At 40.2% G+C, this 13,207-nt stretch overlaps 2 protein-coding genes across 3 annotated transcripts; one reads left to right on the top strand and one right to left on the bottom strand.

Annotated features, from left to right (window-relative positions):
* Nucleotides 1-6,201: 6,201 nt before the first annotated feature.
* On the top strand, nucleotides 6,202-7,795 carry LOC137748802 (protein WHAT'S THIS FACTOR 1 homolog, chloroplastic-like). The gene has a single exon (XM_068488993.1). The coding sequence runs from the start codon at nucleotides 6,404-6,406 to the stop codon at nucleotides 7,613-7,615; it is 1,212 nt and encodes a 403-aa protein (XP_068345094.1). The 5' UTR covers nucleotides 6,202-6,403; the 3' UTR covers nucleotides 7,616-7,795.
* A 1,181-nt stretch (nucleotides 7,796-8,976) lies between these two features.
* Nucleotides 8,977-12,861, bottom strand: LOC137748745 (uncharacterized). Of its 2 annotated transcripts, XM_068488935.1 has the most exons (6): nucleotides 12,546-12,861; nucleotides 12,354-12,403; nucleotides 11,857-12,267; nucleotides 10,446-11,751; nucleotides 10,195-10,341; nucleotides 8,977-10,092 (listed from the first exon to the last, which is right to left on the bottom strand). In XM_068488935.1, the coding sequence occupies exons 3-6, from the start codon at nucleotides 11,908-11,910 to the stop codon at nucleotides 9,611-9,613; spliced, it is 1,989 nt and encodes a 662-aa protein (XP_068345036.1). In that variant the 5' UTR covers nucleotides 11,911-12,267; nucleotides 12,354-12,403; nucleotides 12,546-12,861; the 3' UTR covers nucleotides 8,977-9,610. The 2 variants fall into 2 exon arrangements, with proteins under 2 accessions (XP_068345036.1, XP_068345029.1); XM_068488928.1 differs by lacking the exon at nucleotides 12,354-12,403.
* Between the last annotated feature and the right edge of the window lie 346 nt (nucleotides 12,862-13,207).

The raw sequence follows: 13,207 nt of genomic DNA, 5'->3' as shown, positions 1-13,207 counted from the left end.
TCATCTTCAACGGTTGATACACTTCCGGAGAAGGGACCACTTCTGCAAAGGGGAGCGAGTAAGGCAAGTGAAAATGATACATTGAAGCATGTGGAGACAAACATAGGCTGAGTTATCCTCCAACCCTTTTCAATACGAATTGGAAAGATTGAACAAAGAAACAGACCAAAAGGGTATGCTCAGACCTTCGGGGGAGACCAAAAGAACCATCCTGCTGCCCAGTTCAAGAAGTAGCACAAAGGAAAATCAACGATGGGCAGAAACCAGTTCAAGAGTAAGCCTGTGGAATCACAAAGATCAAAAGCCTCAATGCAATTACCAAGGAGAAGATGGAATTTACACTCTATAACCAGATTTGCGTCTCTAAACTCTTCTCTTTGTTAATTACATTCTGCCATGTTTAGTATGTTTAGTTGTTGTTTGTGTGTTTACTTATGTTTTGTGTGAATCTATGCTTAAAACATTGAGGACAATGTTTGATTTAAGTGTGGGGGGGTAACTAAGTATGTTGATGCAAATTCGTTGAATTTTATCACCCATAACTTCAAGTGTTGTTCCTTGCTGTTTTAAAAATGTTTTTAAACTGTTTTAGTGTGTTTTGACTAAAAAATTCGAAAATCCCATAAAAATTTGAAAAATTGTCTTGAAAAACCCAAAAAGAGTTGTTTTAAAGTTGTTTTTGTGTGTTTGTGTCGTAGGTCACCTTCCAACACAATGATAAGGATTTGGTTTGTAATTGCATGACTGTTAAAAAGAGTTATAAACATGGAGAAAAGTTTGATTTACTCTTGGTATATGCTTAGTTATGGTTATAATGTATGACTTCACATGCAATCATAAAAGAAAAATTGGTTTTTGTAACATGCTTGAAGGAAGGAACTCGTACAAACGCTACAACCTTGTGAGACTCGAGCTATTACCTTCTTTGGAGAGTTATAATCTGTGATTCTGTGTTTTCTAAAGTTGTTGCATGATCTCATTATTCCTTGCTTGGCTGCTACTTAGAATGCAATTGTATCATGATAGAACTAAATGCTAGAACTTATATCCGTTTCATTCAAAGCATGACATTGAATTGCATAACATATATCAAGATGAAGTTGTGTAGTTGCCACCATAGCCAAATAGCCTTACTTCTCATATTTCGTATATGTTGTAAGTTTTACCCCCGTTGAGCCTTGTTTAGCCTTTATTCTTTGTTTACCCACATTATCCTCACCTAGCCTAGTGTAGGACAGTCCACACCCTTGTTCTTAATTGATAGTGAGCATGACTAAAATGAATTCCTTTTGAGTACATTATGCAAGAAAATGAGTGTGGGGGAGTAAAAGTTTGTTCTTACGTTTATATGTATGTTTTGAGATTCAAAAGAAAAAGAAGAAGAAAAAAAAAAAAAAAAAAAAAAAAGAGTGAAAATAAGTAAGAATGAACTCACGAGCGTTGATGGTTGAAGAAAGGGTCCAAAAAAGTTGAATTTGGCCCTAAGTTTTGTGTGACTTTCCCTTGGGTGTTCAAAGTTGACTTCTGCGTTCTTAAGGGAATTCTAAGTGCCTAAATCAATACTTTGCTCACTATTGCTTTAAGAATGTTTGTTTATCCTTCACCTTTCATTGTTAGCCAACACCTTTAGCCCCGTTACACCCCTTTGACTTCTATCTTGATCGTTATGTGTTCAATAATGTGGAGTTTGAAATTGATATGAGCTTATGGAATCACTGGTTCTCATTCTAAGTAGTAGCATTCCATTCATGAGATCATATTCATGTCATTATCGTAAATCCAGAAAATGCTTTCCTTGTTATAACATATGTGAGTGTTCGTCTACATGTTTACATCAATCTTCTCACATATAACTAGTGTAGGGTGTGTAGTCAGAAAATCTGTGTGAAAAACGAGTGCATATCTTGTAAGGATTTGAGCAATTTCTCTAAGGCATGTTACTACATTCAAAACATGGTTTTAAATGCTTAATTGTGAACTAGTATATGGTGACTATGATTAAGAATGTACTTAAGTGTGAAGATGACTAAAATCTATGGGAATGATGATTTTTAACGTGTCATGTGCATTGGAAATCCCTAAGACGGTTGTTGGAAGGTTTAGGTTGTGTTTTACTTGTTTTGTTTCGTTTGGTTTTGTTTTGTTTTTCTTTCTGTTTTGCTCGAGGACTAGCAAAAGATAAGTGTGGGGGTATTTGATAGGAGCATATTCATGCGACTTAAATGGCTTGTTCTCGTGCATTTACGTTATGTTTCTCTAGTTATTTTAGTCCTTTATGCTTCTTTTGTGTGTTTTCAGGTTCTAAGGGCAAGGTATGCAAAATGATGCCTTTTGGAGCAAATTAGAGATTGGAATGGATATCATATGCTTGGAGCCAAGAGGATGGACGAAATTAAAGACTTGAAGTAGGAAAGTTAAATCCTAAAAGACCTCATGTTTAAGCATCATTGAAGACTCCTACGCATTTTAGAACACAAAAACAACATTCCTTGCAACCTTAGGACATTGTCGTGTGTTTCCTTGTGTCTCCCTTCCTTGCCATGCAAGGAAGGGCTTTGTTCCCTATTTTAAACACTTAAAGCATTCATTTAACATATCATACACTTATCATAATCATTCACTTATCACTTATCATAATCATTCACTTATTCTTTCATCATTCAACCACCAATTCAACACATGCATTTCAAACCTTTCAACACCCTTTAATCATCTCCCTTTAAGTTATGATTTTATTTCCTAACCCTACATGCATTATTTATTAGCATCTTCACATGCATTCACACACACTTCACACAAACAAACAACTCAAAACCGTGAGCTCCCATTCCCTTATGCCATTTTCAGATTTCCACCCACTAACCTAGTTATCAACACATGCATTCCCTTCACATTCACCCACATGCACTCCCACTCTTTAATCATATGCACTCCCATCATAATTCCACCACCAATTCAGCCACAAAACATTATCATTGCACCACATTCAACCACTCCACATCCCTCACCAAGAAATCATTCAACACACATGCATCCTGAAATTCTTTGCCATGCAATCACATGCATTTCCCTTGACATTTTCAGCCATCACACTTCATCATTACACCACCATTCACTCTTTAACCCACACACACTTCACACAAAGAACATTCACATGCATTCACATGCATTTCCAACACAAAACACACTCAAAACCGTGGCCACCTTTGCATTTCAGGATTCCCATTTGCATTTTCAGATTTCCAGCTTTCCCTTTTATTTTCCAGCTTTCATTCTTCATCATTGCAGCCATTCCACATGCAATTCTCCATCATTCCTCCACACAAACACCTTAAACAAATAGCCATATACATCTCCACTCCTCCTATAAATACCCTTGCATTCCCATCATTCAAATCATCTCATTCACAACACAACACCCCTCAAACACTTCCATTCTTTCTTTGCCGTGAGTCCCCTTAGAATCCAAAACCATCTTTCCATTTCCACCACTTCCCAACCCTCCAAACCACTCCTCTACCATTTCCATAATCCCCCAAACCTCACCTTAGACCTTGTGCTACAACAACGAGGAAGAGAAGAGGACCTAAACGTTCATACAATTCAAGTTTGAGTTGTTGGAATGTTTAGGTGATTCTTTGATTTCAATGTTTCATTTTAATTCTCTTTGTTTTGTACGTATGAGGAATGGAAGAGAAGAGTGCCTAAACGTTCATACAATTCAAGTTTGAGTTGTTGGAATGTTTAGGTGTTTCTTTAATTTCAAAGTTATGAGGAAATAAACCCCCCCTTTAGCTAGGGGGTGATTCGAAATAAATGTTTATACTTGCATTTTGATTTGATTACCTTTCGTTGGAATTTCATAAGTTTTGAATTCAATTTGTTTAACCGTTTGATTGATAACTTATTTATGAATGTTTATTAAGAATGCGCGCTTAATTTTCATGCATAAATATGACGCTAGAATATAAGTGAATTTCACCTAATCGTTATGAACTTATATTCACAAGTAGTGGAGGTTGCTTATAAACAATCGCGTTAAACGAATTCTTGGCATAAGTTTCATGCGTATTCCATAGTAACGAATGCCTCGTCAACACTTATAGTTTTCATAATGCTTAATGATCTTTGATTGTATCTTTATTGTGCTTTTCATGTAAAGGACTTTTGGAGAATGTGGTGAATTGCGTTGCGCTAACCCATCCAATTCATTAACTTAAGGAGAACTTGACGGTTAATTTAAGCGGACCTAATTAACCCGGGGCGTTGAGTTTCATAATTTATCGAAAGACCAACTGAGAATCAATCTTGTATGCAAGTGTAACATGTATGGAGATGAACCCCTTAGCTAGCATTCATCCATAAATTTCATATTTACATTCTGTCTAGTTTATTAACTTGTTTCGTTATTTCAATTTTCGTAAAAACCTCAATCCCCCTTTTGCTTTAATGTTCATTTTAGTTAGAATTCAATTTAGTTTGTGTTTTTAAAGCATTTTGAGTTTTTAGTTTGTCTTAGTGTTTTAAACTTTAATTTTGCATTCTTTGAGTCTAGTTTAGTGTTTTAAACTTTATTTTACGTTTTTGAGTCAGTTTCCAAGAGATTTGCAAGCCCTCCTAATCCCCGGTCTAGAACGATCCCTACTTGCACCTATACTACAATTGATAAAAAGAGGGTTTAATTTGTGTGCGTATAAATCTCGCATCAGTGGGCTTTTGTTTTCCGTATATACCTATATACATTTATATTTCCAGAAATTGATTTAAAAGGGTTAATTGCCTTATGCCATGCACTTTATTATTTATCGTTTATGCATCTTTGCATGCATTATTTGTGGCATACATATACATATGCATATGTCATATATATTTGTATGTGGGTGCTGTGGAGGCATAGGTAAGTGCCAGGTAAGCGTTAATTAACGATTGCATTACATAGTGTTTAGAGATGTTAGTGCTCCCGCCCAGAGTAGGGCACAGTCCTTCACGTGTTGTTCACCTCCCGCACCATACGCTCAGCTTGGATCCAAGCTAGGTGCATAGGCCTGTCGTACAGACCACAGTAGGTGGTTCCGACTCGTAGGTGACCCGCGATTATTCGCACAGCCTTCACGTGATCGTAGCACTAGAGCGTATATACATGTTACACCCAGGCCTGTCGTACAGACCCCTTTAGGTGGTTCCGACTCGTGGGCAGGTTTAGTTATTGAGATTGAGATTTGAGCTCTATATACAGCCGTACAGGTCACGTTAGGTGACTCCGGCTGCCAGAGGATTATGTGATTGATACGACTCATACCTGAGCACTTGCATATCATTATGAGATTTTGACATAGCATATATATTGAGCATGATTGGCATACCCTTGAGCATGATTGGGCATATCTATACATACGTACATATGTTATTTTTTTTCTGGGAAGTATACAGGTTTTACGGCGAGGGGTTAGATTGTGTTTTGCTAAATGGTTTTCAAAGAGCTTTGTTTTTGCCCACTCACGCTTTTGTTTTGCGCCCCTCCAGGTTCTAGTTGCTTAGCCGTTGCGGTGGTTTCCCTTGAGAGCTTTTCGGCGTTCTGACAGACACTCCACATTGTAGGGTCGCCTTCGGGCGTACTACTGTTGTTGTTTTATTTGGACTGCTATAGACCTGCTCTGAATTTGTATCGCACTAACTAGCACTTATTCTAGTACTTGTATGCTAGTTTTAATTATTCGTACTTTTATATTACTACTCTATTAGCTTCCACACGTGCACATGGCTACGTCGCCTTTGTGTGACGGCCAGCACGCTCCGATCTCGGTCGGGGTGTGTCATATGTGCTAAATTAAAAAAAAAAAATTTTTAGTGTTTGTACTAAAGAAAAGTAAAAACATTTGTGAAAAGATGTTAAAATGACCTAAATAACCCCGAACACAAGTCGTGTGAGGCACATGACTTATATTGGATGAAAAACTTAGCGGAGTTAGGGCGAGATGACAAATTAATGATTTTGTAAAGTTGGTATGACAAATTGCTTAAAATTTTAGTTTATATGACAAATTGAAAATAAAATTTCCTTATTTTAATTCTGGTTCCAAATTAATGTAAGTCTATGCAAAAGTGCTATTATTCCAAATTACTGTATATTTTTATTATTATTAGGTTTTAGTATTACTTAGAGAAGTGTTATTCAACCACTTATTTTTATTTATCATTCACCTTTTTAATTTTTGACTATAAAAAATGAATCGAAAAAGATTAATTACAAAAAATTAATAAGACTGTTGAATAACACTAGCATATAATCTATAGGTGTAAATTATAATTTAGGAAAACAAATGGATATGCTATTTTGCTATTACCACTTAAAAACCATAACCAAGTTCGGAAGTCTCAAATTCTCAGTTGAGCTTCGAATTCCATGGCGTTTTGGCGCCTCATCCTTTCCAAAACCCCAAACCCTAAACCCTCACCTCACCTCCCAAACCTTAACCACTCGCAGCCCTCACTCCTCCTCCACCAAACCTCGCCGTTCTCCACCTCCTTCCTCATCACCAAAACCCCCAAAAAATTCAGAAAAAAACGCAAGAAGGACGAAAGCCCTCGGACCAAGCTCGTCCAGACCCAACCCAACCTCATCCCCCACTTCGAACACATCGTCGAGCGCGACGCCTACTTTCGATTCCTCACCAAATCCAAAGATTTCCTCTCCAAGCAGCCCCACCGCGTACTCCGCCTCGACGACGCCGGCAAGCTCTACCGCGAACTCGGCTTCCCTCGCGGCCGAAAAGTCGCCCGCTCCCTCCAGCGCCACCCCCTCATCTTCCAGACCTACCGCCACGATGACAATAAAATGTGGATCGGCTTCACCGACTTCATGGAAGCTCTGCTCGAAGAGGAGCGAGTCATAATCGACTCAATGAAGTTGGACCGAGTCAACAAGGTTCGTAAATTGCTCATGATGTCCACCAACAAGCGTATCCCTCTGAGTAAAATCTACCATTGCAGGTCGATTTTCGGAATTCCTGAAGATTTTAGGGACAGGGTTTCGAAATACCCTAATTTTTTCAGGATTGTGGTTGAGGAGGATGGGAAGAGAGTGCTTGAACTGGTGAATTGGGATCCGTTGATGGCGGTGAGCGCGATGGAGAGGGAGTTCATGGTGGATGAGGAGAGAGTGAAGAGGGCTTTTCGGTTTCCAGTGAAGCATGGGAAGGATTTGGGTCTGGAGATAGAGGATGAGAGGAAATTGAACATGTTGAACTCACTTCCACTGGTTTCGCCATATTCGGATGGATCAAGATTGGACCTTTGGACTCTGGAAGCCGAGAAGTACAGGGTAGGAGTGTTGCATGAGTTTTTGAGCTTGACATTGGAGAAGAGGGCTTCCATACACCATGTTGTGGAGTTCAAGGAGGAGTTTAGCTTGACAAAGCATACTTATCAGATGCTTTTGAAGCAGCCCAGAACGTTTTATCTTGCTGGGACGGAGATGAATTGGGTTGTTTTTCTGAAAGATGCTTATGACCTAGATGGGGTTTTGATTGAGAAGGATCCCCAGGTGGTGTTCAATGAGAAGTTGTATAAGCATGCTGATATGAAGGAAATGGGACAGGGCTGTGTTGATCAATGAAATGATAAAGAGTTTTAAGAAAAACTTGAGTTCTTTTCTTGAGCTTCAAGGAAAATTGGGCTACAACGAAATAGGCAATGCATCATAGATAGCTTGGCTAGCCTTCCTTGACAGGATTTTCGAGGTTTTTGAAGTCATAAGAGAAATCATGTGATGTAACCTTGGGGCACTATTTGGAAATTTGGAAATTTGGATTATTTATCCCCATTGATAATCCATATATTGGTATCCTTGGCAGATAGTGTTTTAGCGCAGTGGCGGAAAGCAATAACGCCTATGCAATCCGGTGTGGGTTTGATCCCCAACGATCTCCCTCCCACCTAACATTTAACAATTTAACCACTCATGCTATCATTTGTCATAAAAAAAAATAAAAAAACAAATGTATATTGGTGTTCTTGTGATGAAGCTGTGTGAAAATTACGCCTCTGAGCTTTGAGTTGCAGCAGGAATTTTTGTGTTTTGTTGATCAACTGGAGCTAGAGTTTAAGAAATTAATGTTCATGCGAAAGGCTCAATGTGAACTGGGGCATTCGGGTACTGCTGCAGAAGAAGGATTTACTTCAAGAACCGACATTTATGCCATAATTTCTTTGCTACTAGATTTCAGGTACTAAATGACTTGTGAGCATGAGCTCCAAAGTTCTGTAGTGATCTTTTGAGCTTCAACTTTGAAAGATAAGAAGTTCTCTTTTGTTTATAACTTTGTATACAAGATGCCGTATGTTCTTGAAAAATCTTTACGGTGTCCCAATTTTCTTTTAAGATCAACCATTGATTGGCAGTTGGAATCTCTTGGCCAAGGCAAGCCAGAATTGATGTACAATGCTCATGTGAACAGGTTTTTGTATCCCTTCAGAGCTTGAAGAGACACTGAAAACAACAGAGCCAACAGGGACTTGTCATGGATGCCACTCTCAGGTAATTGGGGTATTGTTGTGTTTATGAATTATCCGAGTGTCTCCAACTGATACGTCAAATTATTACGTGTTTATGAATTGTTTCAATCGAGTAGTCAAATCCTACATGGATTTCAAATAAAGATTTGAAACGTCAGAAGATTACGCCGAAGATTTGTTTTCCAGCAATTCTTTTCCATTTCAAATTTTGGTTCAATTATTTTTCTTTAGTGGGACATCTCCCAACTGTTTGTCTGAGCTGTCTCTCATCTATGTGCCAAGCTTTGTGAATGTTCTTCAACCATTAGTCTGAGCTGTCTCTCAATTATGGCCTTGTTTGGTTGGTCGGAATGTAAGAGTGGGACTAAGAATTCAATTCATTTCCTTGTCTATCCCGGAACAGAATGGTTCTAAAACTTCCATTCCAGCGTTCGGAACAATTGTTGAATAAGAGATTAGGGATTTGACACATTTTCAATAACAAACTCCTGCTCTGTTTCTCTCTCTTTTTTCTTATTCTGTTTAGTTTTGAAAACAGAGGATAGGACACAAACCTCCCCCTAAACTTGTCGTTTGGGATTTTTCTGACTTGCTTGCATCATATAAGTTCGAAAATTATTTTCGGTGCTGCTTGGTACATTGTCGATAATATCAAATATCAACAACGTATGAATCGACAATGTACCAGCTACCAGGTACGGGAGATTGGCATCCGCTACCGAATAATCATTTTCCAAATTTTTGTAGCTGCTTTGGATGTATCACGTAGGAGGTTTAGGTTGCTGCATCTGTGTTGGTTTCAAATATAGCCTGGGAACGTATCTGATCTCATGCTAAACGAGATTCGGAAGTTGGGGCAAAAATGCAGCCTGCATATATTAACCGATGGAAAACTGAAACATGAAAACCACGACGTCCCTTGGCCCTACAGACACTGAAGAAACACTGAAGACATCAGACAAGGGACGCACACACACCTCGAAATTTTTATCTCAAAACTTTTTTGAGTCCCCTAACTTTGAAGAATCATCTAATGGGATGAAGAGTGGCGTTCAGATAACGCTCTAACCATGCTCTTCGTCTTGCGTATGTTTCCCTATACAACACTTGCACCTCTCTTGTGCCCCTGGGTAGGAAATGATGAGCTTTTCTTCGATGGCAAGGCATGAGTTTTTTTAAACGATGCACTTCTTTGGCTAAGCTTCTTGCTGGCTTTTCTTCTAGGGTTCCACCCTTTGTTTCCAAGTGCAGCTTTGGCTACGCTGTCGGTGAGTACCTCCCTTGCTCTTTGTGGCTTGATGGACTGCTTGTTCAGGTACACTAGCTTTGGGAGGAGACTACAAACTGTCTTGCGTAGCTGCTCATCGCCGATGTTGGTCTGGATTGTATTCCCTAATAGGTTTAGAGCCTGCAGTGAGTTGTAGTTAGCCACCAGCTGGCCCAGTGCCCTTGTTGTTGTAATCTTGTTGAAGCTCAAGTCCAGAACTGTCAGCTTCAGTAGCCTATGCAGACCCTCTACATCGCTGATCTTGTTCCCGGAAAGATAGAGCTCCTTCAATACATTACAGCTCGATAATCCTGGCACCATGAAAATCCACCGAGTCAGTGACCATTCGGAATGATACACTTTACTAGGGAAAAGCTTGTGTTCTGATATCAATTAGATGGTTGAAAACTTACCACGTCCGATTCTAGATATTCGGTTGTAACTGAGATCAAGTACTCGCAATCGGGTTAAGTCTCTTAGTCCTTCAATGGCGCTGAGCTTGTTTTTGGACAAGTTGAGCGTGTGAAGACTCTTCGGCAGCGACCCCGGAGTAATGTGGGCTGCAAAAATAGGACAAATAGCCAAGCAACTTAGTTAGCTGTAAAAACTAGTGTGTTTTGAGTATTAACTCTTACAGTTTATTTCTTTTCCGCAGAAAGCATACCTATGAAGTTGTTCGACAAGTTGACAGATCGAAGACTGCAGAAGCATGAAATGTTGGGGATGGCTTTCATGCCCATACCAGATATGTGAGCCACTGTTGAGCAAGAATTTAGAGACTGGATCACAGTATTAGCATGTAAGGTATCCTCTTCAAGGCCTCGGCTGAAGTAAGTGGCGCTTTTCGATCTAGCAGTCGCAGGAGTCACAGGAGACTTTGGAGTCTCAGGAGTTGGGGGTGTCCGTGGGGAGACGATTCCCTCATTGTCATCTTCATTCTTTTCAACGGAGGTTTGTATTCTGAGATCTTTCACCCAGTCTTGCACTCTTGAAGATGATGAGGCTTCTGTCGAGAAAGCAACCCATTGGTTCTGAGGCCATAAGGCCGACGCACCAATGTGAAAACCATCCCAGCTCTTGTTTTCATCTACAATGTTCTTCCCCTTGTCCAACAATTCTCCAGTATATGATAGTGGTGATTCCGTCTTGCCAAACTGCATAGCTAGATTTGGTTCGAGTGTGTCTGAAGAGTACCCTCCTTGCTTGTTCGCTGAAATGGGACTAAGTGTATTTGGTTTTGCATCCCGTGTTCTGTGCAGGTTCCTGTGGCTCCAAAGGAACAACTTCCACCACAATTTTCGACTTCGGGAAGGCAGAACTTGGCTTGAAGAATGCTTCTTCAGCATCACTCTGTCAGCACTGTAGTGGCTTGACACAGAACTAGGGCTGCCTGGATCAACATCCTTCCTCACACTATCAGCCATTTCCTGCCGTTCTTCGAGAGACAGAGACTTCGAAGCAGGCATCTTAGAGGACATCTTTTTAACAACTTTCTTATGAGTCTCCAAATTAGAGCATGATCTGGTAAGCTTTGGTGATGCCCAAAACTCGGCCTTACCAACCCCGGGATCACTAAAATGCCCGCTTTGAACCCCTCGAGAGCTCGAATCAGGTTCGGATAAATCCAACTTCCTTGATGGAGTCACGTCACCTGAATTGGCTTCATTGGGTTGCAGATCAGAGTGATCATTAGAGGAGCTTCCCTTGGCTAAGGGGCTCTCTTTGTGCTCATATTCCCCTTCACAAGCCGCTGCTTCAACGCACCTGATAGGACTTTTCGGGCTCCTTGTATTGCCACTAGGAGGGGAAGAGTACTTCTTCTCAACACCATAAGGTATTAGGACTCCTAAAGTTGCCGGCTTCGATTTCCCATCAATCTCCAACGGTTTCAGAGGCTGCTGTTGAAGCCTGACTTGCAGGGTTCTAATTGCCTTGTCCACTTCACCACTTCTTGTAGATTCATTATCTCCCTAAAATCGAGCACAAAAGTGATCGAAAATCAGCGGATCATCACAAGTCACAAATCAAACGCATCACGTTATGAGAAAGTAACCGAAAAGATTTGAGATTCTCACCTTAACCTTCTTCTTCCTCCTACCAATTAAAGAAAAGCAACTGAATTTTGCCATTTTCGATATGAAAAACCTCCGAATCCTCAAAAATCGACCGAAACCCGAAAACACTTGTATGTGGATTTTCCTGCTGTTTTCTTCAAAATTGATCTCACATTCCAATTCCAAAGGTCTGATTGAATGCTGAGAGGCTGTACTTTCAGTGATGGTTGGATCAAGGATTAACCATAATCAACGGGAAGCCACCAGACCGGCGACCGAGACCACCCGAAACAGGGTTGAGAACCAGAGACCTGTTCGCCAACGCCTGCCCCGGCTCGAGAAAACTTGCCCGATTCGACGGCCAGAGTTGTATCTGATGCAGCTTCTCTGTGGAAGCTTTGAGATTATAATGTGTTCGCTCAGAAACCTCCCCTGTCACACAAAACAACAAAAGACGAATCGAACACATTAGACACAACTCCAAAACAATCTCACCTCAGAAACCGACACGAACCCACCTCAGAAACAATCTCAAATCCCCAGAATACTACCCAAGACATGAACTTTACTGCGGAAAACAACAAACACCACGTGAAGATCGATACGTATCCTGTACGGACACTAATATTCGTGGCAGAATAAATATATCAATCCGTGGTATTGAGAATTATACGTTAGTGTTTTTTTTTTCTTTTTCCCTTTTTGTTTACCTGCCAGCTTGATTTGCTTTGTTTCCCCCAACACCAAAGCAAAACTTTTATCCTTTTTCAAGCCTTCTCGGTTGTGATCACATCACCAACATCAGAGAGACAGGGTGGCGGTGGTGGAGCAGTGCATCCACTCTACACGCACCCCACTCAAGAGTTTGACTCTCGTTCTCTCCGCCAGAGCCTTCGAGGCCTTAACCCCTTGTTTGGAATGGGAAGAAAGAAATCGCCTCGGCCTCCTTCGAACCCCAAAAAAAGGATTTAGGTTTTAAGGAGGCCAAAGAAAGAGATGCTGGTTTGGGGTTTGTGGTTTTCAGGTTGTGACCTGGTTAAAACCACAGGATGGAGAGGAAAGCAACAGAAATAGGGAGAAGAAAAGGACGTACGTACGCGCATGGTACACGGTACTATCTGTAACATGCGACCCTGCCAATGTAATATAGGGGCCAAGAATAAACCTACCATGAATAAAACAATTTACTATATCATAACGGGTAGTGACTTCACCACTCCCATTTTTTACTTTGTGTATAATTTACTTTAATTGTTTAATTTAACGGCTATAAAACTAGAAAGGTGTGTATGAAGTCAAAAAGGATGTGTAAAAAGCACTATCCTATTATAAAATATGTTTTTATCATTACTCTTTTTTTTCGTAGATGTTG

The sequence above is a fragment of the Pyrus communis genome, chromosome 1 (genome assembly GCF_963583255.1).
Source record: "Pyrus communis chromosome 1, drPyrComm1.1, whole genome shotgun sequence".
Taxonomy (NCBI): domain Eukaryota; kingdom Viridiplantae; phylum Streptophyta; class Magnoliopsida; order Rosales; family Rosaceae; genus Pyrus; species Pyrus communis.
The sequence above is the reverse complement of the archived record's forward strand: the minus strand, read 5'-3'. Positions and strand labels throughout refer to the sequence as shown.